The sequence below is a fragment of the Neocloeon triangulifer genome, unplaced genomic scaffold, assembly GCF_031216515.1.
Source record: "Neocloeon triangulifer isolate White Clay Creek 2 clone unplaced genomic scaffold, ASM3121651v1 ptg000017l, whole genome shotgun sequence".
NCBI lineage: Eukaryota > Metazoa > Arthropoda > Insecta > Ephemeroptera > Baetidae > Neocloeon > Neocloeon triangulifer.
Genome location: NW_026775559.1, coordinates 1,772,546 through 1,800,228, shown reverse-complemented (window position 1 = coordinate 1,800,228; position 27,683 = coordinate 1,772,546). Strand labels below are relative to the sequence as shown.

Here is a 27,683-nt window from a genome sequence, read left to right as displayed (position 1 = left end):
CAAAACAATACCGTCGAAAAGCGCGTCTGTATATAAAACAAAACGGCTTCATCCGTTTTATAGTTACGACTGCACCTTCCGATAAAGGGAGAGATCGAAGGGCTGGGCCGACGATAACTGGGTCAAAAAGAGCGCGCGACCGTTGAGCAGGAACGAGATTTGCAAGATTATGCTGGCGGTTTCCAAGTGAAAACTTTGCTCGATGTATGCAACCCACCCGCCGAGGGAGGCAGAGTTGAAAGAAACTCTGTGTCGCCCCCCTCGATATCTCTGTATCTGCTCAAAAGTTTGCACAAAATTCGCGTCAATTTTTCGCTCGGGTGCTCGTAAAGTGCAAAATATACACGCGGAGAGAGAGAGAGAAAGGAATAAAGGGCACTACCGGGGATTAAAACTCGAACAAATGTAATAAAAATAATAAGCGGGTTTTACGGTCGTGTTTACAAAAGGAAGGAAATCAGTCGTCCTTTGACGGCGGCGCTCGCGGTTTCGCGTTATTAATGAAACATGCAGATGTGAAAAATGATTCTCGAGCAAGAACGGTAGAGATGGAGGGCGCGATTTCGGTGCAGCTCATGACTTATTCATGGCGTGTTTTCTCAAAGGAAGGCAAAGGTCTCCGGTGGGACCCGACCATCATCATCAGCACCGCAGATGTGCACCCACCCAGCAGGCGCGCGACGTCGATTTCCAGCGTTAACACCAAACTTTCTCGCAACCGTCGCACTCAAACGCCGAGAGGGAAAAGTAGTTGCTGCGGATTTCCTGCGATGCTGCAATAAACATTTTCCACCAACGAGAAATAAGCTGATTTACCTTTTTCATGGACTCTTTTGAAAAGTGGCGAATACGCTTTACATCAAAATTTACTGGAAAGCGAAGAGTGAATTTGATTTTTCATTTTTTTTGCACGCTTTTCCAAAATAAATTGTGGAAAATCAAGAATAAAAATGTTTGTATGTGAAATAAATTTCTTCTATAAAATTATTTTCTGGAGTTTAACTTCAAATCAAAGACGTACAGTTTGATATATCATGATAGTGCATTAGAATAAATATATTTTGTTATATCCTTTCTTGTTTGCCAACAATGTAATGTAAAACATCTCATTTTTTGAGGAAGTATTAATAGATATTTAGTAAAGATTTAATAAAATTATGATAAACGGTTCAACTTATGACGTTCCAACATAGCGATTAAAGATAAGAAAATTTAAGCAAGTATATACAAAATTTACGGAAAAATATAACAATGTAATAGCCTTTATTTGTCTTAACTTGCATTATATGCATTAAATATAGCACAAATATAGTGAAAAGAATGAAGTTTGATAACTGATTATACTATGGCTCAAGTGAGATGTAAAAAAAAACACACAAACAACCACATTTAATTTTTTTTTCTTTATTTAATATCACATGTGATACACCATTTTCATTTTGACTTTCGCAAACCACAAAATATTCGGTAGTACTTTTTTTCTTTGTCTTCATTTGTCCCAAATTTCATAACAATACTCAACAATTCAGTCACTCAAAAACACACAGCATTTGTACAAAAATTAATTTATTTTGACATTTCTAATTAAAATGCATTCTCTGTTTTCATTTCAATATGATTAAAACAATCTTATCGTCGTGTGCGTGTACAGAACATCATTTTTTCACATTCGCTTTTTATCTCAATATAGCAAAAGTTTGTTTTTATCGCTTTTGAACTGCACATTGATAAATTCATAACTTGTCAAGTTTTTTTTATGTTCGCACTTTTATTGCTGCGAATCTCATCTGAGGGTGTGGACGAGCGCTGCCAAGAGCACCAGACCCAGGGCCACCGGATTTCCTTTGTGGCCGCGCCGGCTGCCGCTGCCGTGGTGCAGTTCGGCTGGATTCTCTCCTGTGAGCACAACGAGCAGTAATTACCCAAATAATCCCTCTTATTGAGTGGTTTCGTCGGTTTTTGATCGCGGCAGCTTGAATTCGCAATCGAGAGAGAATTCATTCATATTCACTGCGTGTTTTAATCCTACCCTAAAATTAAAGCTTCAGGATTAAAAGTCTCATTACGCAGAGATTTGAATTTCATTTCTTGTATCCAACAAGGATAGACAAATTGGAAATTTTGCACAAAATTTAGCAGAGAATAAAAAATAAAAAATAAATTAGTGATATTTGATTTCTGTGAGAATTTTAAAGGGAAAAAGTAAAACGGACTATTATTTCTCTCTTCCTTTATTATACTCAATTTGCTATATATTCCAGTATTAGACTAATAACTTGCTGTAAATAAACGTTAAAGAATAATTTCAGAATAATAATCTGCCAAGGAAAAACTAAAAAAATAAAAAATTTCAAAATTGAAAGGTAATTTTGTGGAATTTGGGAAGCAAGTCTTAATAGTTCATTAAATCTCAACGTGAATGGGAGAGGGGTAAAATTTAAGAATTTAAGTTAAACAGATTCAATAGCTCGCAGCTCGACTGATCAAAAAATTTAAAATGTAGTTTATTTGATTAGTTTAAAAATTTCGTGAAAAAACTCACGAAAAGTTGCTGTTAACAAAAAATTATTTCTAACAAGTCAATCTTTCGATGAAAAAATATATTTGATATTTTTTTCTAAAATTTATGATGGCATTGATTTTTCTAAAGAACTTTTTTCTTTACAAAACAATGTTTTTTTAGGAACTTTGTTTTGAAATTTTATCTCCAATGGCCAATAAAAATATTTAATAAAAAAACTAAAGAATATACCAGGTTTGAATAAAAAAGAAATGAAAAGGTTTCCGATTCCATGCGATGGTGTGGAAGAACAAAAGGAAAAATGATATTTGATATGTTTGGCTGGCGGGAAATGATGAGAAGAGACGTCCCTTTTTCACGCCGCAGCCAAAGAAGGAAAGAAACCAAAGAATAAAGCAGCTTTGATGCTTCTTCAATGTCTCTCGGGGCGATTGGAAAAATTGAATTTCGTTTTCCCTCTTTTGCATAATGCAGGGGTGTTTGGCTGCGAAAACAATGAGGGCATTTTCCTCACCATTGAGCACGTGAACTGCGACGGTGGCGAACTCGGTCGCAGATATGGAGCAGGTGTAGTTGCCGCTGTCGGCCTTGTCGGCGCGCGCCACCGCCAGCGAGCTGTTCGCCCCGTCCTCCATCAGCTCCGTCTTCACGCTGCAAAAATCCAAACGACACACAAATTGAGAAAAATCTAATTTGCCTACGAGATGAGCCGCTTTCTATAATTCCCAATTTTTTACTCTCCGCATCCAGCCGTGAAAAAAATATTTTTCCGCTCGAATCACCGAGAGCGAAAAAGTTGGGATGGGACATTTTTCTGCTTTCGGATGCACGCAGACAGAAATGTTGTTTTTCCTGCCGACTCTGCGAAATAAAAAGCGCGCGGTGTATTTTTAATGAGCACCCCCCGGGGGAGCGTTTACTTTGTTCGCATGCGAAAGTTTTTCGACTTTTGTTTCCGTCAACCTGTGGCGCACGTTATTGTCGCTGCCTGGAAAAGCGACGAATTATTTCCAAATTCCAACGACTTTTCCTAATTAACGCGAGCGGAAATTTGCGTAAAATTATTTTCCAGTTCAAATCGTGCGGCTGTAATTACAACACATGCGGTTTTGAACAACTGCGTGATGGCTGACAAACTGTGACAATTATAGAAATTGGAATATAAATTTTTAAATGTCAAAATCATTTGTTCCACAACTTTTATTTATATGTATTGCGAGTGTGGTCGATTAAAACTCTACAACGCCATATATATCTGACTGTCATAAATCTAAATAGGAAATTAGTTTGAATATTGTATGCTCTTATGAATGATGATTAATTTTTATTTGGTCATATTTTTATGACAAAAATGAACTTTACAAAATATAGTTATTTTGTTACTTTAGGTCTCGTTCAAAAGAGCGGCCTAAATAAGTCAAGAGAGGAGGAATGTTTGTTAAGATAAATCAGACATTTTTTAATAAGTTGACAAATAAAATTCATGAAATTATTTGCGAAGTTGCTAATTTAATTAAATCTATCAATTCGTAAATCTAGAAGATAATTAATTTATATGACTAAAAATTAACCAATACATTTGTAATAATCATTTAAATGCACACAAATCTAGTTAACTTGAATAATTATTTTATTTATTAATTATTTTAAATATTTTTTTTTTAATTTTTTTGCCATCAAAAGCAAATTACTTGTCAAAATTTATTAATCTGTCAAAATTTTTCCTACAAAAAAATTAAATCTACTTGGAAAAGTTTCCTGGTAAAGTGGTTCAGAAACTTAAATTGTAAAATTTAATTAGCAAGTCTTTTTATTACAAACCAGAGATTATTTTGTGTTTCAAAATCGCACTAATATAACGAAATCAAAGCGCTTTAACTAAAAAGGTGAGTTTTATATTAAAAATAATAATAATTTATTTGAAGGTTGCAATAAATTTTTATACTGTGCTAAAAAATATTGCACAGCAACAATAGAAAATTTAAAAATCTTGAAATGGCTAAAAAATGCCTCAAAGCTCTAAAAAGGAAGGGAAGAAATCCAAATAATTCTTTTGTCGAGGAAGAGCACGAAAATTCATTGTTAGTTTCACATATTTTGAATTAAAATTCATATTTAGCAAATATCTATCTCAGAATCCCCTTTGCTGTAATTACAAAAAAAGACAACCAAAAACACCTTTATCACTTATATAATAATCATTTTCGTAAAAAAGTTGCACTAGCTTAAAAGATTTGACCAGTAACCGCTTAAAATACACTGGTGGTGAAGCTTTGAATTTCTTATAAAGCGTCTCTCTTTTATTGCAAGCTCCGGACCGAGGCTGACCTTTGCGAAAAAAATAGACCATGCTCCCTAGTCGCAAAATACATAACATGTGTGCTGCAAACTCTCAAGCAGCGTCGAGTGCACCTTCTACGTCTTTTCTGCGCGCATTTCACATGCTTTTCACGACCATAGAACGGCTGGTTTTCTTTTATCTGGCGGGCAGACTTGGAATTGCAGATAATCTCCGTGCCGGAGCTGCTCTATCTTCTGACGTTTGCTTTAATGCCAAAAGCCAATACGCAAGACGGATGGCTCTGACCCGGCCAACCCGTTTTATCGCAAAATAAAGTGATTCTATTTACAGTGTCGTATACATATAAAAAAACGTCTGAAAAAGTGAATGAAAAATAAAAGTTGGTCCAGATTAAAATTTTAGAGTTAAATTTCGTTACGTCAAAATTTGTTAATATTTGTTTTGGAATTCATTACCTTTCAAATTTGTTAATTTCACAAAAATTTTTGTTTCCAGGATAAAAAAAAATCGCCATTTGACTACTCCAAAGCAAAACCATATCAATGGGGTTTCAAATTTAAACTGCGAGTTGTTAAAATATTGGCACACAGATTTATCAAGGATACGTTGCTTGAACCAGCTTGAACGAATTTAAAATTTGCAGGTGAGATTAGCTATAAATTAAACACGTGCAGGCTAACTGGAAATTTGAAATTCAAATGAGAATGAGCCGCAAAAGCTGTGCTCGGAAGAAATAAATTTTTCAAACCAGCAGCTATTTCATTAGCACTGCACTGTTCCGTCGCGGCCGCGTGCATGATTTATGGCCTCCTTTCAGCGCTCGCGTGCCGAGTAATTAAGATGGATCCGTGGCATTACGGCTCTTTTCCAAAGGCCCATTATTTCAGGGGGCGCCGCCCATGTTCGTTTTGACGTTCTTTGTTGTTCAAATGCGGAAACTCTCAAAGTACCTCTCGCGAATAACATTACAGACGGCTGGGTGGATCAACAAATGTCACAAGAGAAAAAAATGCATAATTAAATAAAAAACAAGCAGTAAAAAAAAATGTGCTCGAGCTACATACAATAATGTATTTTTGTTTGGAAGAAATAGAAATTGCAGGCTTGCTTCCCGAGTACAATAAAAACAAAGGCCTGATTTGACTTTATCAGAAATCCCTCTAGGCTTCAAAGAAAATAAATAAAAAAATTAATAAATGAATTGCATTTCAAAACTGCTCAATTAAGCTTTAATTGTTTTCTGTTGTTCAGCTCCATGTAGTTAGTCTCAGGGAAAAATGGCTGATTTTTTTTGCAAAGTAGGCATAGAATAGGAAGGTAAAAAGTGTAATACTTGAAGAATATTTTCGATTATTTATTCATTTTTTAAAAGAAAATTTATAATTTTAGGCTTTTGCAAGGTGAAATTATTTATAAATCGGACTATTTTTCTGAAAACAAATCTTGAAAAGGATGAAAATAGGTTGATATTTAATCAAAATTTTGAATTTTTCATTAAAAGTTTGGGTTTTATTATTAATTTTTTGATTAATGGTTTAGAAAAAAAAACGATTTAGCCATCCTTAAAATTTATAAATGCCTTGATTCGTCCTTAATTAAATATCCCTTACGTCGGGTTGCTTTAAAAGTGTCCAAATATTTTTTTATTATGGACTCTGCAGCAACCCAATGAAATTTTAAATTTTCTTATATTGAATTGCTTTTGCAAAAAAAGTAGCACTTTGAGTAGTTTTCAGGCAGAATAATATTTTTTGCTGTTGGTCTGGCCGAGTATTGTCCTCTGATTGCTTCTTGTCGACAACATATTATGCAAAAGTTGCTGATATGCAACATACCTTATGCCGCCTCTGGTGACGTCGTAATTGAGCGTATTGTTTCCGTGGTTCCACAGCACCACCGACGAGACCATGCTGACGTGGCGCACAAAGCAAGCGAGTTGAATTGTGCTGTCCGCTTTGTAGTACTTCTCGAAAATCGGCCGACCGTGCTCGTCGACAATTAGGACTTCAGGTGCTGCAAAAGGTTAAAAGTGCATTTCATCAAAAGAGAGCATCAATTTTTCTTTCATCAAACATACAGAACTTCTTTTTGCACATTACATCTCGTTGAAGCTCGTTTGATGCAAGACAAATTGAAAATTGTGTCTCATTAACATGCAAGCAGAGGAGTGAGTACTTCGCCTCGCCCCACTGCTAATTGGAAAAACTTGCTCGCCGAGTTGCATAATTACCCACGAGGCGAGTCAGTGAACAAACAAACGTCTCCCGCGTGGTTATGCACACAGCATTTTAACCAGTCGTAAAAAAGTGGCTTTTTGCCACTCAATTTATATGGTCACTTTAAAAAAAACGTCAGGCAGCAGCTCGACGACCGAACGAATGCCGCGTCGCTAGACTCGGAAAGCTCTCTCGTGCAAAACGCATTTCATGAAAGGTCAACCATTTTGAGCAAATATCAAAATAATAGCCTAAAATTTCGTGTTCAACGGGAGCAATACAAAAATGAACCAGTAAAAAAATGGGAAAAATTAAAGTCAAACATCTGAATTTTTTTTATCAATTCTACATTAATTTTTTTAGCCGATTAAATTTGCAGGAAAAGTTATTAAATCTGAATCCAAATAAAAAATTATATGCGGCTGGTATTTAATTTTTGGTGACTATAAAAATAGTTTTTAATACTCCGAGGTTAAAAAAGTTCATCAGAATTATAATTAAAATTTTTGAACAGATAAGTTGCACAAATTGAACTTTCGACGTTTTGGAATTGAAAATAATATTTTATGTTGGAAATAATTGAGGCCTGGGTCGAAGTTGCTCTAAATTTCACAAAATGAATTTCATATTAGCAGACAAAGGTCAATTACGCCGAACTCGCCTGGAAATTTGAAGCGTCGCCCCTGTCCGATCAAACAAGCTGTAAATTTATCAACACCATGCAATTCCCAATGGATGGACGCGTGCAAATTCAATTTTTGCGATCGAGTGAGCCCCAATATTAGAGTAAAAGGGTTGAAGAGGTCCAATCGACGGGATTATAAGAAGAGCTGCTTGCCTGTATATACGTTTTGTAGCTATTGAGAGGCGCATATATAAATTCAAGAGAGACCCACCTTTGATGTGCAAGTGGACTCTTATGACCCGGGGCGGGTACGTTGATATTTGGCACTCGTAGGTGCCCTCGTCTCTTTTGTTTGCGTACTTGATCTGCAAGCGCCAGTTGTTGGGATATTGGAATTCCACCGTGTACCTCGAGTCGCCGGTGTACGTGTGCAGACCAACAGTCAGCAACTCGAGTTCTTTGCCGTCCTTCCGCCGCACCCACGAAACCTGCAGGCACAAACAACACTTTTATAGTCAAACACGTGCGCCAACACATAGATTTAGAACCGTCGAGAAATTGTATGGAATATAAATTTGCTCGCTCACTGAAAGTAAATAATGGTTCAAATAAGCGTATATAAATTTATTTGACATTAATGATAACCTTTTTGTACACATAATTATTAAAAATCGTAGATAATTTTATAGGAATTTTTTGGCAGGGAAGATTTTAGGCGATTTTAGGTATTAATATATTTTAACAATTTCAAAACATAGGCCAGTTTCAGAAGGAGCCGTAGCAATGCAAAAAGTTTCAACAAAATTTAAAGGCAGTCAACTAATCAACTAATTATTTTTATTTTATTTTTAACCACACTTGTCGTGTTTTCAGGGTATTTTAACAAAAAAATTTTCTACAATTAAAGTGAATTTTTTGTTTTAATGTTAGCTAAAGTTCCCCAGGTAAATTCTTGTATACTAAGCAAGAAAACTCACACAGTAATTTTTTAAAATCATAGTTTAGCGCGCTCGCAGAAATTCTAACACGGCGAAAATATTTCAACTGTATAGTGTTTTGGCAGGGGTCATACGATCGTGACCATATTCTGAACCCATAAAGACCATGTCAAGAGGTTTAAAAAAATATTTATTTTACCCAAGTATCTCAAAATTTATGGGTTTTACGGGACGTTCAAATTTGGATTTTGGAAAATTTCAAGTAGCTGTATCTCGGCTTCCCGTTGACGTAGAACAAAAATCCAGGAATGGTTGAATTTGCCTAATTGCCCTCTACAAATTTGTCAAGCGAGTTACACGAGTCGGGCGAGTTCCTCGAGTCGGGCGAGTTCCTCGAGTCGGGCGAGTTCCTCGAGTCGGGCGAGTTCCTCGAGTCGGGCGAGTTCCTCGAGTCGGGCGAGTTCCTCGAGTCGGGCGAGTTCCTCGAGTCGGGCGAGTTCCTCGAGTCGGGCGAGTTCCTCGAGTCGGGCGAGTTCCTCGAGTCGGGCGAGTTCCTCGAGTCGGGCGAGTTCCTCGAGTCGGGCGAGTTCCTCGAGTCGGGCGAGTTCCTCGAGTCGGGCGAGTTCCTCGAGTCGGGCGAGTTCCTCGAGTCGGGCGAGTTCCTCGAGTCGGGCGAGTTCCTCGAGTCGGGCGAGTTCCTCGAGTCGGGCGAGTTCCTCGAGTCGGGCGAGTTCCTCGAGTCGGGCGAGTTCCTCGAGTCGGGCGAGTTCCTCGAGTCGGGCGAGTTCCTCGAGTCGGGCGAGTTCCTATAGCCATAGCCTCGCCATGGCGACGCCATAGCCTCGCCATGGCGACGCCAAAGCCACGCCATGGCGTCGCCAAAGCCACGCCATGGCTTCGCCATAGCCACGCCATGGCGTCGCCATAGCCGCGGTTGCTCGTGACCGAGTCAGGCGAGTTCCTCGAGTCAGGCGAGTTCCTATATGCTGTAGCTCGTACGGCCTTTGTAAAAGGCCTCGAATGTTCGAGGGCGGCCAGCGGCCGCTCTCCGGAAGGGAGAACGAGAGAGAGACGTGCGTTCAGTTCAAAGGGTAGAAAAGTTCTAATTTTATTTGGTTTGCAGTTGTACCAACTGTACAATATTTACATATGTATGTATTAACTTACCAACATCACAACACTTCCCGCCTAAGATAAAAACAAGTTTTAATTTACGCACTTTAAGGAGAACTGTGGCATTTGGCGTTGGAGCAAGAAATTGATTAATTTGGAAACATTGTTACAAAATCACATTTACATCCATTCACAAGAATTACTCTTACTCAAAAACCTTTGAAAATTTGTTTACTAAATTGAGTTCCTTGATTAAACTCTAAAATTAATTCTCAGATTAGGAAATTTAAGTTGAAACTTTAATTGATTTTACTTTCCTGAATTTTTAACGGAAATTTGGTTGTTTAAAACTGTATTTCTGCATTACTAATTTACTTGAATTTCGCTCAATCACTAAATTTTCAAATGAAAACCGAAAATGTTCCAGCACACTTGGCACGGTCTGAACTGCCAGTTGCTGTTCTCATCTTCTCCATGCTGGATGGACACTCGGCTCCTCGTTTTACACCTCGGACTCTTTGTAGTCCGGTACTTCTAAGCGACCCCTGAGGAGATCCCCTCCACTCAGGTCGACGGCCCAAGGATGCGGTTGCACCCTTCGGGTCCCTCACATGATGGCCAGAGAAGGCGGCTGCCTCCTCCCGGCGTCTCAGGTGGACAGGGCGCCACACGCCTTCTGTCCGACGGCCTCCGATGTCTCGGCCGTTGGTGCTGGTGCACACCCTTTTCTCTTGGCAGCTACTTGTTCTGCTGCTCTTGACTGCTTTCTTGAGTCCAACTCTGGTTGAAGTCCTTTTCGAGGCGGGGCTTCCTTGCAGCTGACTGTGGTCTCGTCTTCTCCTTGGACCACCTTGTCGCTCCACAAGTTCCGCTCCAGACTCTTCTCCTTCCTTCCTCTTTCTTTTCTTTCTTCTTTTTTACGGAACCTCTTTTTTCTTCTTGAGAGGCCCTCCTTCTTCACTGCCGTGTGTTTTCTTAGTGGCTACGTACAAGCAATCAGGTTATAGATTTTCTCAGGAATGGTGTGCTGCAAATCTAGTCATTTAATTACAACAACTTACTACCATTTTTTTTCAAAACCTTTGAGAAAAACCCCTCTTTTTTTTAAGGCAAAAGTCTCGAAGACTCCTTTTTGGCCTGGAATTTCTTCCCTCTGGCCCTTGAGTTCTCACCTTAAACTTCACTAGATTATTTCCAGTCTCGAAGACACTGATGGTGGAAATAATATTCTGCGGCTAGTGTTTCACTTGACAATGCTTTGCACCCTCTTTTTTTCTCACCACGTTTTCGGCTCGACTTGCTCACCACTTGCAGTGCTGATTTTTCGCAATCAGACGCGGAGACTTCTTCTTTTCCCTTTTAACCACTTGCCTTTTGCGCTGGGACGGCCTTGGTGTCAGTGGTGCCGGACTGGTCCGCCTCCGGACACCTACCAAGCCAACTTCCGGTTGCCGCAACACGTGGCCTTCACGCGGATGACTGTCCACGCCGTCTTCTCGCTTCCGACGGTTCCTCTTCGTCGTCCTCTCCTCCTTCCGCCGCTAAGTTCGCCTCGTCGCCAATTTGCTGTAGCTCGTACGGCCTTTGTAAAAGGCCTCGAATGTTCGAGGGCGGCCAGCGGCCGCTCTCCGGAAGGGAGAACGAGAGAGAGACGTGCGTTCAGTTCAAAGGGTAGAAAAGTTCTAATTTTATTTGGTTTGCAGTTGTACCAACTGTACAATATTTACATATGTATGTATTAACTTACCAACATCACAACACTATAGCCATAGCCACGCCATGGCGACGCCATAGCCTCGCCATGGCGACGCCATAGCCTCGCCATGGCGACGCCATAGCCTCGCCATGGCGACGCCATAGCCGCGGTCGCTCGTGACCGAGTCAGGCGAGTTCCTCGAGTCTGGCGAGTTCCTCGAGTCTGGCGAGTTCCTCGAGTCTGGCGAGTTACTCGAGTCTGGCGAGTTAATCGAGTTGTGCAAACGATAGTTTTTTATTGAAAGATGAAAGATTTCATTCTTTTATATTCAAATAGGAAAAAGCCCGTTTTTTCACACCTAGAGTGCATACTTCTTATCTTGAATTTATAAAAAAAACGATATTTTATGATTCAATTGAATTATTTTTCATGTCTTTAAAATACCAGAAAAAATCCCTTTCATACGTAACTTTTTCAGTAGAGCAATTTGAAAATTTGCGTAATTGGCCTCGATTTGTGCCAAAATCTCAGCAAAGGAAATAGTGATTTGGCAAACAAAGAGCCTTTCACCGTCTGGGGCGTGTTTATTCAGCGCAGCCCTCTGTTCAAACAGAAAGCCGTCGCCGATGAACACACAGACGGCCATTTTTGCGACTGGCTCTCGGACAGAGTGATTGACAAAAATAATTTGCGGCGTGTCGACGGAACGGCCGGTCGCGCAAATCTCATTTATCTCCGTGCGGAACTGTCGATGGCAGTGCACGCGGCAATGCCATTATATTCCGCGAATAAAAGCAAGCAGGCTTCGTTCGGCTTTAATTAGGGCAATTTGCAATTCTAGCCTGCCGCACACACTTTTATTACACTTTGTCAGCAGCAGGCGCGCCCACTGGCCCATCGGACACCCTTGCCATGAATGGCGCCTAATTATAGTTGGCTGGGGTGTGTCACACACGTCCTTTTTCTCAATTTCAACATGCGAAATTGAATTTTGAGTGATGATTGAAATATAATTACTGAACCTTGTTGAACTCTAATATAGTTCTTATTACTTTCACAAATTGGCAAGAAAATTGTGATTAGAATTTTAGTTTAAGTGAAAATATTTGCTTATTTTTAAGAAATTGTTCACCTGCCTTCAATGAATTCAAGTATGATTGTATCAAAAAATTGTAGAAACAAAAGGGCACTTAAATGTATTTAATTTTATAGCTCTTTTAAACGAATGAAAGAACACATAAATTTTGTTTATATCAAATATTTTTTTTTTATATTTGAACATAGAAGTAGAAAATAAAATTGAACTAAATAAACAAATATAAATAAATTAAACACAAGCATTTTGAAAAATGATAATAAAAGTGTGTAAAACATCTTTTATAAGTGTAAATTTGCGTTCATTCCTTCTTTAATGGCATAATGCTCTATCCTAAAATACACATTATTTAGTCTGGGACACCGCGTCTGCAGACAGCATTAAAGCAAGAAGAGCCACGTCTGGCTGCTCTTCAGTGCTCAACTCACATTTGTATTTGCTCCTTGCGAAAGGAAACAGTGTATTTAGCTTGCCTCCGTTTTCCGACGACTCGAGGATCCGACTTGAATAATTTATCTCCGGAGGGATGGCAGCGTACGCCAGCAAATTAGACAAAAAACACATCCTGCTATACAAATATGTACATCATGAAACATGACGAGTATAGATAATTTGTGTTCGAAAAATATTCAAAATGTAGCAGAATTTTATTGTTAATAAAAACAATGAAAAATTTTCACCATCGTAAATGGTTTTTTTATCATTGATAAATATAAAATATTATTGATCGTTACATTTGATTTTTATCCTCATAAGATTTACTTTTAGAAAAAAAATATTTTTTTTTATTGCTTGTCGTCGTCTTCCTTTTCCTTTGATGTGAAAGTTGGAGGTACAAGTTTCTTTTGAAAGGCAAATTGATGCATTAAAACTTCCTCCCTCACAATCACCATAAAAATTAATTTCCTCACAAAAACGTGAGACCATTTCCGTTTTCCTCGTTAGCTCCGTCCAGCAAACACGCTCGTTTCATATTTTAATTAGGCTGTGTGTGTTTGTGCGTCCTTTCGCCCAAATTAAAAACGCGCACAATGGCAAGGAAGTTAATTTGTAATGACTACGAGATATATACGTGTGACCTAATTTGCTCCAAACGGAAAATGAACAGCAGGTGGTGCGCTGTGCACACACTCGCAACTGACCGTTTGCTTTACTGGCTGCTCAAATGCTAATTAATTTTGCCTGCGCGCTCGAGAGTTAGATTACCGGTTAATCATATGGACTGCACATTTATGACTTCATGAGTTTCAAAATTAATATTATTATCATAATATCGTAAAATGTCTAGAGTATGTAAAAGTGTCTTATATCCTGTCAAACTGAAGACCACTATTTTGATTATTTTGATATTGATGGAGGTGGAGCAAATTTTCTCTAAAGCGAAATTTCACAGCTGAGACTGATGAAAGTTTGCATAGTGTTTCAAACAAATTTTTAGAAACTAGTTTTTGGGAGGAAGGTTATTAGTTTCCAAAGTTTTCTGAACGTAAGCCATCTTAAGCAACTTTGGAAGCTTAAAATTACACTATTCCATCCATAAACAATTTTCGAATTAAACTTTTGCATCGTGACACCGAGTTGCATAATATAGTTCAAATAATTTTAGGGGGAATACGCAATTCCATGTTTTTAACTTTTATTGATAAAAATTTGCACACTTTCACATTCGGGAATTAAAAAAAGAAATATCAGTGTGTCTTTCTTTAAAAAATTTTGATTTTATATAAAGCAGGTATAAAAGCAGGCAGACTTTCATTTATATTAATATTTCCAAGCACTTTCTGCGTTAGTGAGAGAAGAAGCTTTTTCGGAGCGGGCGTCAGTTTGTGTGTGCAGCGTTGGCTAAGTCGACGAGAGTGACACGCGGTGGCCAGACAGACGGCAAAACAGAATCACACATCCATTTCGCTATGGCAGAGCCAAAAGGCGCCGTAAAAAGCCAATAAAGAGCGGAACAGCTTGCTGCTGTAGACCGACGTGTCATGTCTGGCCGTGATGTGCACAAAGATAATGCGATTTGACGCATTCGCCCATATTATGATTACATACATACACCACACATGCTGTTCGGCGACAGAGAAAGGAGGAGCATTTCTTTTTTCTTCGTGTTGCTAATGCACGTCTCTTGGCAGTCGATGACGCGTATTGGAAAAATCGTAGGAAAGAGCGGAAAAAAGTGGTGTTGCTACACAGCCTAATACATTTTCAATAAATGCAATAATGCAAAGTATGGAAAATCGATTTGCTCCCATATCAATGATGCTATTGATCAAACCTCGCCAAAATATGATAATTCTTCAGAGAGGTACATTAAAAATAAATGACGAAGTTTTTCATTAACTAAATATTTAATTAATAAATTTCTTAGCTGTTTATTCATAAAAATATGCAATTTTCTTAATTAACTTCTTGTAAATCTATTAAAAAATTTAATAAAAAATGTAAAAAATACGAAAATTTAAAAAAAAAAATATAGAAATAATTTATGTTTCAAATGATTTTAAATAATGTATATTAAAATTCAAACTTTTTGTAAAAACACTTACAGTCTTATCCTGAAGCAAGCTGATGCGGCAGTTCATGGTAACGGAGCTGCCGACTTTGATGGTGATGTTGGTGCTATTGGAGACCTCCTCGAAGTGTGGACCCCATCTGTGGTCGTGGTGGTGGTGTTTGATATTCATGTGCGTGTCGAAGATGTAGCCGAGCAGCTTTTTGGGCGCATCGGTTCGTGCCTCTGGACTCTTCGCCGTCGGCAGCGTCTCGATTGATAACAGCGGCGGCAACGCAGATACCGCGCCGCTCGCCACCGGCGGCTGTTCCGAACTCGCGTCTGCAACAAACCCAAAAGCATCAACGCATTAATTTCCAAAGTGATAAATAATGCACGCCCTTGCGACGCGATTGCAGCAAATTTTCCAACAAACTTTAGTTGGAGGTGACTTTTTGCAATAGCTGCTGGTTAAAAGTTTCCACGCAAAACATATACATACATATTGATAAAATTTCTGCTCACAGAGGGGGTGTAATTGCTTTTAAAAGTTGGTTCAAAGAGAGAGAGGCGTGTCTTTTTAATTCTCTTGTTACCTGCGATAACGAGCAGCCATATTAAGCTCATTTGCCCGCCAAAGTTTGCTTTAAGTTAATTACTACAGAGGAATTGGTTTTGTTTGAGCGCCATAATGAAATATACAAACTCCAAACTGCTCTTGCAAAATTAATGCGTTGTTCCTCTTTCGTTCGTAAGATTTTTAATCAATTTATACCCTAAATTTTTCTCATAATGAGTATTTTAATAATAAAAATGGAAAAACTTCATAAAAAAGGTCAATTATTTATTCATTTATTCTCTAAATTGCTATAACAATTTTTTTTTATTTATTTGAGAGTCCACAAGATTCAGTACATTAATTTTGAACCAGATTTTAAATGCTTTTGGTAGAAAAATTAAATCACTCTGTTTCAACCCTCGTGGTTGCCAATTTTTCGATTGTAATTTAGACCTTACAAGTAACATTGTCTCCACTTTCATTACGAGGAATAATAAAATTAAGCGGCACTGGTATCTTTAAGTCCTTAATTGGAACAACTTCAAAGGTATATAATTGGCCCGGCTTGGTTTCAGCGCACGCCTCGTTCTGCAGAATAAGGATTTGCGGAGAAAGCCTTTGAGGCATGAAGGTTGCGCTCGGCTTTGTTTTACGCCCTCGCAAATAATAACAGACTTGGGATTTATTTCATTTTGTGTAATGTAGCCGCGAGAAAAATTAAATTTCATCGCGACAGTTTAGCCGAGTGTGTCGCTAGCTCGTTTTTGTGCGCGGCCGTAAAACGAGCAACAATAAGCTCTACGAAATGTACCGCGGCTATAAAACTTTTGCGTGTTCCGTGAGCTCAAGGCGGAATGCCCTTTTTCGCGGAAAGGGAGGAAAGTTGCAAAGGGAGCAGACGCAGAAATAATGTCATCAGATTGAATGAGACAGAAGCTGTCTTGCTGGCCCTTTTCGCTCTCTGTGCATTTTTTTAGCCCCTTCCTTCCATTTAATGAATAAAATATAAATTGACGAGAGAACTTTCTTTTCTTTGTGTTCCACGCGGCGTAACCCGCTGAAGAAAATGAGTTTTTTTTTTAGGAAATTGACAAATTGAAAAAGAAGCCCACTTCCTGCCGCAATTTTTTTTGCCATTCCACTGCTTGTTTTCTCAGCATCTTTAAATGAATGACAATTCAAACCCTGATGCTCTTGAAAGAAAACTTCACGAGTCTTTTTCTTAACCTGTAATGTAAGGGATGTTAAAATAATAACTATTAAAAGTAATGTTGCAACTTGTGACTGAAAAGACTTTTGAAGGCTTGGAAGGGCTGATAAAAAAATTATCGTTTTCTTTATACTTTATAAATGTATGTATGAAATAAATGCTCTAATGATCACTTCTCCAATAGGCTTCATCTAAGAAGTATTAATAATAAATATTGTTTAGGGATGTAAGTAGGAAGTAAATAATTTTTATAACTAAAATAATAACAATTAAACTAATAGAAAATAAAAATTAAAGACTTCATGAAAAATCAATTTTATTGAATTAAAAAAATGATGTTTTTGATAACAATGGTTTAATTTAAATAAAAAAAATTAAAAATACTTTATTTAAAATAAAAACACGCAATTAATTTTTATGTTACTTTATCAAGCCTAAAAAAAAAAAAAAATAAAAAAATATGCGTCGCTCCGCAAGACTTGAAATTAATAAATTTCCTAACCGGGATGATTGGCATATTTTTTCTGCTTTTATTGACCTATTCTCAATTTTTTATTTACAAAGACAACCTTCAAAATGTATTCAGTAAACAGAATCATAAAATTTTAATCTTTTTGATTATTGGGCCTTCATTTTTAGTTCAAAGGCATTCCCTCGTTAAAAAGAGCATAAAAAAATTGGCTGAAAGGATGCGGAAAACGAGCTTTGTTCAGGGCAAAATATTTGAAGCCTCTGCTTCTTTCCTTACAATACGAGCACATAAAAACTAAGCTTAGGGAATTTGGGCCGTAATAAAACTGCGGAAATAATGCAGCGTATTAATACTTAAGTGCCGGCGGCGAATATGTATTTCAGCGACAGGCTGCGATCTTTCAAGCGGGCATGACAAAAGATCCATCAAATCGGCTGTGACTCGTGGCCAAAACCCCGGAAACTGCTCGGGAGTGTGTTTTAATCAAAACACAAATCCGAAGGGGAGTGCAACATAAATATAAAATGTTGGACGAGAAGAGCAAGTGAGGCGTGAAAGGTGAACGGCGGCGTATAATCCTCGAGACGGCTGAGAGTGAGCGACTGAAACCATCAATCATTCTTTTACGAGTGGCCCTTGTCGTCGAAGGTCCACCCGAGAAAACAAGAAGGGCCGAGTTCTGAGAGTTGTGCGCCTTTTTATTTCTGCTTATTCCGTCCGTTCTCCCCCACCCCCTTTCTCTTTCTCGGCTATGCAAATAAAATACGTTTTGAACTTGGTTCGCCGGCCCAGCTTCTGGAGCGGCTCCAAGTTTAATGCGGTGTTTGCACAGCACACACAACAGCGTCTGTGTTGTTTGTCTTGCCGGAGAGTCAAAAATTGCTGCCATTGTGCCCGCAAACGCTTTATGATTGCGCGCCTCGCGTAATCGCGACGCACGCGATTTTTCATTCAATTTGCCGGCGACAATTGAGTTCCGAGAATTCTTTTGACGCGACAGAAAAGAAAGAAAGACGGAAAATTAAACATCTTTTTGCTCGCGACAAAATGCTAAAGGAAAGTTGCCTCGTCTTTTCTTTGATGCTAACATTCTTATTTGTGTAGAGAAAAAAGGGTTTTGCTCTAATTGTCGAAAAACAGCGTATCAAGATAATTATTGTTTTGAAATTTAATTTCATATTGCTCAAGTGGTCTTGTCGAGAAATTTCTCTTTCCAAATTTCAATCAAGCGAACCCAATTATTATCTTGAGTGGGAACAAACCAAAATTAGGCCTTATTGGCGGAAAGTATAATTAAGATTGGCAGACTATCGAGTTAATCTGAAAAGCATCAAAACACGCTACAGGCCAAAACCTGATTCGATAATCGATACTGAGTTATCAACTTTGGCAAAAGTTGCGAGTTTGCCGTTAATTATTTTCTCGTCCAAATATCTTGGCCGAGATGGGTTGCAGGTACAGCAGCAGATCAAAAGCTTTCCTCTGCGCACAACTCATATTTTTTCTTCTCCTTAATTCTGCGGAGGCGCTTCTCGTCAAGCGCAAACTTTGGTGTTCTGGCGATTGTGAAGTTGCAGAACTTTGCGCGCACATAAGCCGCCGCACCAGGGTTCTTTCTTGGAAGCACAGGCTTTGAATGATAACAACTTTTGCGAAATCCGACCGACGTAATAATGCAATAAAATTAAGAGTAAGACCGCCAAGTGGAATCTGAAGCAGAGAGCGATGTAATTTGGCGAGGAATTCATTACGGCCCTCGGTTACTTAGCGACCGCGCTCGTCTATTAATAGTAACAAAGTGTCTCGCGTTTGCGAACAAGGACCTTGTCATAAATTTTCCTGCGTCTACTCAAGGCAGGCTGTATTATTATCTTGACTTGCAAATTCTAGGAGCTGCGATTTTGAGCAAAATATTTGATTTTCTTTTCAAATCTTAAATGTTTGTTTCCACATTAAACAGTTTCCATAAACAGTTTTTTATTAAGTTGTAAGTAAAAAAAATCTGAAAAATTGATGCTTGACAAGAATATTTACAAGTGACTCAAAGTTAATTGGAAAAACTTCATCCGCGAAATTTAAAAGCATTTTTTTTTTGTCTGAAATGCTTGGAGCAATTTCGAGATGAAATTTTTTTGCTGAGTTGACTTACCTGTCAAGATGAGGTGCATGAAAGTGAGCAACAGTAACAGAGCTGACGACTCTGACGGCAAGCAGCTGCTTCTCATGGCGAAAAGTGCCTTCGGGCGATGGGCGCTAACGCGACACGGCCGTCCAGCGCAGAATCATGATTTGTTGAGATCAAAGGTCGCCTGCAACACACAACGCCTCTTTGTTAACGTAAGAATTTCCTAATCTTGCAAGATGGTGGAAGTGATTGATAGAGTTAAAAAACCTAGGATTGTAATTGACAATGAATTATTTCCATTATTTTAAACAAAAGTCATAAAATCTAAACCAATTACACAAAAAGCAGGATGATGTACACTGGGAATGAATTGAATACATCGGAATTTCACTTTCCTGCACAATAGTGGAAAAGAAAATTAAAAATAGATAAAATAAATTGTGATTTTAAAATTTTTGAAAGAGAAAAGCAAACATATATCGTTTCTAAATTATAATGAGCAGATATTGAGCTTGTCAAGAGTCATTATTTATTTTGTCTTGAACAATTATCACAAACACACATTTTTGGTATTTTGAAAACACAAATATTTTTAATTGTATAATTTTTGGTACTGAAACACTATGTTTTTCAAAATTTAGGGTAATTCAGATACATTTAAAAAACACATTTTTTTCTTTGCTAAGCTCCCGAATAGTGAAAAATATTTTTGGAAGCTCCCTGGACGAATATGGAACGCAACCCGCTTGTCCAAGACGCTAAACCGGTTGCATACTTTACACATCTGTAAAAAGTTTTCCGTTATAAGAGTTGCCGAAGTTTTCCTCCAGCAGGATTAAACTTTGCGGAGCGGGGGTATTTATTTTCCGAGTTAATTTGGCCCGGGGTATTTTTCGCGGTGTAATAGGTAAACAGGTACGAATTAAACTCGCCGGTCGCTTTCTCTGCTGCCGTTAAGTGGGTCTCTCGCAAGGAAGGCATTTCCATTAGTTCAAGCTGCGTGTGTGTCCAATTTGCCGCACAAACACATCCCGGCTTATGCCAATTTTCGGCACCGCAATTAAGTAAAACTGCACACGCGGCGCCGGGCAATCGACTGAATTATTCATTAGGCCGTGTTCCAATCGATGCTCATTAACGGGCCAAATGCACGTTTGTCCACCGAGTGAATATTGTGTTTCGCTGTTTCGCTAATTGTGTGATTTCGCAAACGCATACAAGGTTCGTTGGGTTTGTAGTGCATGGTAGTATTTTTTATGCAAACTCGGCGTGCAAATAAACTTGAATGGCTCCAGGCTATCGAGTTAAATGCAGTGAAAATTTAAAACATGTCAGCCACGTTGAATGAAAAAAGGAGCTAGTCCATTATATAAATAATCATAATTATTATAATTTTCAATTAAAGGTTTCCTAAAAAATGTTCTAAAATTATTCAGTATTGTATTGTGTTTTATATTGTGAATTGAATTAGTAGAGGTGAGTAGAGGAGAAAAATTCTAAATTCAAAAGTTGTGTAGACTTATTTACCAAATTAAAATGTTAAAAAAAAGTGAAGTTTAACATACATTATGTATGAATAATGCCTTATGTCTAGTTTGGAAACATGATTCTGACATGAATAGATTAAATTAAAAGGTATGTGCAAAGTGAATTTAAATTCTTCAGGTCTTTAATTTTTTTCTGTTTTTAAACGACTTTAAAATATTACTGACTATTGAACTTTCATTTCTACATATATGATTTTTTATCAATGTCTAATTGTAAGTAATTATTCAGAAATACTTTGAACATCGCATCTGATTGTGAGTATTTTTCTAGGAATACTCAATGTTAAACAAGTTTGGTATAATATTTTATTCATTCACTGAGCATTATAATTTTTTCTTCCTGGATTGTACAAAGAATAAAAAATTAGGTTATTTAGTAACTGTAATAAATAACAGGGAAAATTTTGTAGAGGGAAATTCGTCATCAAAATTTACGCCCCCAGGGGAAATAAGCGGAATTAACGGGAGATAACTGGTATACACGCCGAAATTTTAAATTATGCAAATTGCGTGTAAAAACGGAAGAATGGGCGAAACGAGGCCGAAAATCGATTTTGAGTCCCTTGGGAGCTTCACAATTTTTCTTCCTCGCCGCTGAATCAGCACTCTAGTAGGAGACACATGTTTGCTCTTCGGAAAGGGGGAGTGCATTTGAAGTATTTCGCAATGCCGGATTTGCCGCCCCAGTGGTCCGAGTGCATTAACTGGAGCGGATTCGCCTCCGACCCACGACAACACCTCAGAGGATTTTCGACTCTCAAGGGCAAATACGAATTGCCCTGGGCGGTAAATATTGTCTTAAGCAGGCAAATTACATGCAAACAATGGAAATTTAGCCAATGAAGCTGTTGGTGGGATTTGCGGTTGGCAACACGCGGCCTCTATTTGCTCCTGATTCAACCACTTTCCTCGTTTACTTACAGAGAGCGAAATTAACTCGCGAGTCCAGTTACAAGTTTGATTTTTGTGCCCAATATTTTGCGTGAGATATATTTAACATTATTAACACTCACATTGTTAAAATATTTAATGAATCTGGAAATTATAGAGGAACTGGTATTTATTTTAATCCTATTACTTTCATAAAAATTGCAATTCACATAAAATGTTATTAATAAATCAAGAAACTTGCGTTGCACCCAAATTGTACTAGAGAAGAGATAATTCTCTTATATCACAGTCATTTTGGGTAGAAAATAATCTTTATAATGCTTCCTGTTGTCATTGCGCTAGTGATTTTATTTTGATTTGGTCTCTTCAGCCGCACATTTAGTGAACTATTTGAAAAACTATATTAAAAATAATTTTGTTTATAAACTTGAAAATAAGAAATAAACAACGGACATTTTTAAAAACTGACTGTATATGTGTTCATTGCCTTATGCACTACTTTTTACATTACAAGGAGTTTCAAAAAGGAACAAAAAACAATTTCTAATGCAATTTTCCGTCAATAGAAGAGCAATTACTTTCAGCTGATAAAACTACTTTGCCTTTCACTGCCGGCTCCTTTATTACTTGCACAGCTCCTTTGCTTCATTGTTTTCACCCTGGCACCTATTAAAATAATTTCCTGCTAGTGGCAATTTATTTGTCGCTTTGTTTGGCAATTGATGCGTAAAAGTGATTATCGCCCGCAATGGGGACAAATAACGACGTCCTCACGCGAATATTAATCACTGGCAGCGTCAAATTTGCATCCGAATCTCGACCGGAGGCAAAAAAGAGCCGCAGATGAAATAAAGAGTTATGCAAACAGCGGCACCCAGGTCTAAATCTCGCCCATTTTAGCATTTTTTATCACCACACCATTTGTTTTATTTCACCGGCGGGCGAGAATTTGCTCTGCAGCTCAACGCTCTTTTTTATTATATTTTTTTTATGTGCATACATATATTGATGTGCATTTTTGTACCCGTGCGATACCATTTGAATTTCTAACTAAACGCCCACCACCGCAATAAAATTTATTTGGTCCTCTCTGGCAACAAAAATAAATGAAAAAGATAAAAAATCGTTTCTCGCCACCACGCGCGAGGCGGAATAATTGGTTTTGCGTTGCTTCGATTTTAGCTGCTAATTAAATTTTTATTGATCTTCCGTTGGCGGAAAAGCTGGTGCTTTATTGCCGCTGCAAGCGTGCTCAGAATCACTGAGTTCTGCAAGGCTTCTCGCAAAATTAGTAGCGGAAATGACTATTTTTGATTACTGGCTGGAGAGTCAAATTATTGCTTTCATAAAAGAATTCTTGTGTGCTCACAAATAATTGGTATAATTATAATGGTCAATCTCAAAAGAAAAATTGGGATATTTAAATAAAATTTTTGCTTTTTCATCAACGATTTAAAATTATTTTATGGAGCAATTAAGTGAAATTTTAATTGGCAACTTGTTACTCATCCTGAAAAAATTAACACAGAACTTGCATTTTAGGAGAAGCGTTTATAAATAATTAAGCCCAGAAAAGCCCTGTTCTTAATTTCAACATAACCTTTGATTGTAAATTCATTGAAACAAATAAAATATTTTAACACATCATCCACACAAAGCACATGGATTGGTATAAAACGTTTGTTAGCAAAGCTGATGCAGTACTCTGTATGCATTTTTTAAATCCAGAATAAACAGCATATTTTATAAAACTAACAAAGCATTTTAAACACGCTCTGCTTGTTAGTAGATAAAACCTTTCGCTTGAAGCATGTTGCAATTATATTTTCATAGATGTCTTTGTTACGTGAAGCTTTTATGAAAACTGATTGCATGCATTACACAACTCTTTGAATAAAAAAACATTGCTGTGCATCTGGGTGCACTTTGAGCGATCGACTGCCATTCGTTAGATAAAATGCCTGTCGGCAGTTTGTGGAAAAAATCGCGGCCGCATGACTGATATTAATCTGGCTCTGCTGCATCATTTAGTTCGAAATTCTGCAAAAAGCTCCCAACAAAATTTCCATCGATTGCAATCTCAAGTGCTTTCTGCGGAGCTAGAGTTGCCAAAGTTCACAAAAATCTTGAGTCGACGTCGGTTAGTTAAGGCGGAAAAGCAAGAGAGCTGCGCTTTAATTAATGGATTCGCAGACGTCGGGTGTGTAAAATTCCGCCCCACTTTTGTTTGCACTTCTTACGATATTATGTGAAGCGAGCGAGCTAGAGAGAGAGAGACGAGAGCAGCCAATTTATTTAAAGAGGCTGAGTGCCTGCCTGGCTGCGTGTGCCAAGAGCACTCCTCACTTGCTGCTTGATGGTGAATTTGTAATTTATTTGCGGATTGGCAGATTATATATTTGTTTACCGAATTCGGTGGAGTGCTTTCCGCGTGCGCTCTCTCGCAAGCCAGATATGAGTGGCAAATGATGAATGCAAATTTAAGACCCTCTGTGGCAGCGAGTTCCTAACCAAAGACAAATACTCTGATTTTATCGGCGAATCACAGAAGTCAGCGTGCAAATGAAACACTAAAAGCTACGCTAGTTTTGTAAAAGTTTATTACTTAAATCAATACGAAAAGCCATAAAAAATTAAAAAATATTATGCTCCACTTACAATTAAACAATTCAACACCATAATTTGATTTTTTACTATGACATGAAAATATAGAGGCTTAATTAAAACCAAAAATAACGATGGAAGATAAATAGTAGAATTTGTTTTGTGGAAATTGTTAATGTACACTGTTTTCCTGCTGATTATTTGTGTGTGTGCATCGAATCCTCCTTTCAGTCACCCATGTTATATAATTGACTTTATTGAGCAAGGATGGATTGAAATTCAGTCAGAAGGCACTCGATTACTATGCGCGAACAGTGGCGGTCCGGCGGCGTTCATTACGAGTAATGAGCTCTGATCACGTATAGCTCGAAATTGGCAAACTTCGGCGTTGAAACGAATGCGCGTCGGCGCTCAAGTCTGAATGGGGAGGCCTGCACTGATTGGATTCTGCTCTCGAGAGCCTCAGACTGCCGGGTAATCGCTCCTATACCCTATCTCTCGACATAATCGTGGCCGGATTCATTTTGGTCTTTGCAAAATAATGCAGCTTCAGAGGAGAGATTAGTTCACGGAGAAACGAGAGCGACTCTCTTGACTTGAGTGACCTCAGAACCTCGCCTATATCAAGTTTGGAATAAGTTTCTTGTGAAGCCACTTTAAAAATAATAAGTAATCGAAGAAAATTACAAATTTCATCAAAAACTGAATTAATAAAAAAAGAAAGTGGGGTTTTATTCTAGTGTGCTATTTCATTTCCCAAATAAAATTGTAAATGTTGATAATTTCTAGTTGAATTTATTTGAAGTAATTAATTTAAAAAATAATGAATCATGAATTACTTAATTAAATGGTGTCAAAGTTTAGAATATATAATAATATCTTTAACAAGAACATCCAAAGTTCAATTACAAATGATGAGCCAATGAATCAAATTTGTAAATATTCCATGAAATAAAATTTAAAAAAAAATTATTTGAATTAAAAAAGGAAAAATATAGCTAATTTTATTAAAAGCGGAGGAAGGTAATACATGATATTCAATATTCAGTGTCACCGTCAGAATTATTTTGTACATAGTTCTTAACCACTTTGCTAGTGGTTCGAGTCACTTGAAATATCTCTGACGTCTAAAGAGAGATTTAGCTGCGCCAATCAAAGGTTAGAACGGCATCCCTCACACAGCCATAATTAGCAGAGTGAGACACGCGTAATTGAATTAATAAGGCAGGCAAAGTTGGCCAAATAACAATATCTCCGGACAGACCGCCCTAATTTCTATTCTTCTTATTCCGCGCACCGAGCCCAACTAACTAATGCCGGGGCTCATTTGCATATCAAAGTTGCGCTGTACCTGCGCGGAGAGATGAAGAGATACAAGACAGAGATGCGCGTCTCAAATTTATTCACGGCCTAGTCGAGTCTTGCAGCGCACTAAAATATTTAATTAACTAATAGGGTTAATTACTCAAAGCCCGAAGGAGGCAAGAAGTAGTAACGCTTCGGTGTGAGCTCAGAACTGAAATTTACTGCTGGAATTTCTAAGAGGCAGACAAGATGTTGTTTTTGGGTCTCCTTATTTTGCCAAAATAAAAATTAAAAGTAAAAAATAAAAAATAAAAAACAGAAATGGTCATAAATGTGGCAATTTTAGCTCTTTGAAATATTATGATTTATGATTATTTGAAATTTTATGATGAGATATTTAGTTTCAGAAATTTTTACAATCAGTTTACAATCTTAAAGCGCTCAGTAATTTTTAGCCCATAAAATTGTTTTATTCACGATCGGAATCATTTCACACGTTGTTTGAATTGTGAAACAGCGTTCCTCGAATGGCCTGCAGCTGAAATGTGAAGAGCAGGATATCAAAACACATCGATGAACTTATTCTGTTTTCAATTCAAACAATAATAATATTATTAATTCGTCTAGATGTTACAACCACAATTTTACATGAAATTTAAAAAAAAAATCTTTTGTTAGAAAGAGAAAAGGAATGAAATCTTATTTTGATCATTTTCTGACATTTAATATTTTCAGGCCCAATGTGGGACCCCGTCGTTTTCAAGTAGGTTTTTAGTGCGTCTGAAATTTCGCACGCTGCCTTGTGACGGCACACGTGTGTAATTAAATAGCGTCTAATTAGGGTGTGTTCTTTCTGTGTGCGTTGCTCACTATTAAGTGAAAGGTTTTTTCCACCGTGTTTCGTCTCTCTCTGAAGTCGTTAGCCGGAACTACCACTGTTCCTGGGGGACGGCCTTAATTGATTGAGTTCTCGTCGTGGTGCCGGCTGCAGAATGACTGCTGTGTTTTGCGACCGCACGCAGCATCGCAGGCAGAAGGGATTTATTTCAGTTGGACGGCGGCCAGACAAGTGTCGCTGAAATTTCGATGCCCCGACGAGTCTGATAGTTATATTGAGCCAACAAAGAAAGCAAATGATGCTCTCCCGTCCCACGTCTGAAAAATAAGATTGCCTCCGGAATGGACAACACGGTGATTAATCTCCCCAGAGATTTATCATACACCCTCCAAATCCGGCCCCGAACTGGGGAATTGGGACAAAAAAGCAGGGAGAGAAAGAAAGACGAGTGGGAGTTTGCGCTCCAAGTGGATTCACATAAACCGAAAGTTGTCCTGAATTGCTTTTAGAACGACAGAATTATGTGCTTTTTGTTGTTGGATTTCATAGGTTTAAAAACGACACAATAAAAAGAAAACGAGCTTTTTTGTATAGGAGATGAAAGTAAAATAAGCCAACCCATTTCTGCCACAAGCTATTGCCCTAAATCACGGACAAAAAAAAAGCGAATTTTGAAATTAAAATTAAGAGCAGCCTTTCAATATAATATCGAAATAAATAAAATGACAAAGAAAAGTATATAAACTAATTAATTAAAATTCGGACAAATAATTTAGTAAAAATGAAACTTTTTTATAACACAATTCAATGATATTTATTTCCCATCAGAGGTATGAATTTCATGAATTGTTAAGAAAATTCCGATCATATTTTAATCAAGAAATTTAAGCAAAACATGAAACAGAAAAGATGAAATCTATTGATTTGAATGAAGTGAAATATATTATTTCCAATTAAATGGGGTCATTACTTTAAAAACACATATAGCTCACAGCCAGAGAAAAACTAATTGGGTCAGAATTTTATTATTTTCAAGAGTCAACAGATAATAAAATATTTCAAGTTATAATTTAATATTAAGTGACTTTTCTGAAAAAATAATCGATTTTAAGTGTAGTTCCAAGTTGATATAGA

At 37.6% G+C, this 27,683-nt stretch overlaps 1 protein-coding gene across 5 annotated transcripts in view; it reads right to left on the bottom strand.

Annotated features, from left to right (window-relative positions):
• Positions 1-1,394: 1,394 nt before the first annotated feature.
• The window catches only part of LOC132203584 (uncharacterized), a 139,301-nt gene continuing 113,012 nt past the window's right edge, over positions 1,395-27,683 (bottom strand). For all 5 annotated transcript variants that reach the window (XM_059631458.1, XM_059631457.1, XM_059631462.1 and 2 more), the window contains 6 exons: positions 19,389-19,548; positions 15,054-15,340; positions 7,936-8,152; positions 6,659-6,836; positions 3,036-3,172; positions 1,395-1,896 (listed from right to left, as the gene is read on the bottom strand). In XM_059631458.1, coding sequence (XP_059487441.1) covers positions 1,784-1,896; positions 3,036-3,172; positions 6,659-6,836; positions 7,936-8,152; positions 15,054-15,340; positions 19,389-19,464 — 1,008 coding nt within the window. In that variant the 5' untranslated portion in view covers positions 19,465-19,548 and the 3' untranslated portion in view covers positions 1,395-1,783. The remainder of the gene's footprint in view (positions 1,897-3,035; positions 3,173-6,658; positions 6,837-7,935; positions 8,153-15,053; positions 15,341-19,388; positions 19,549-27,683) is intronic.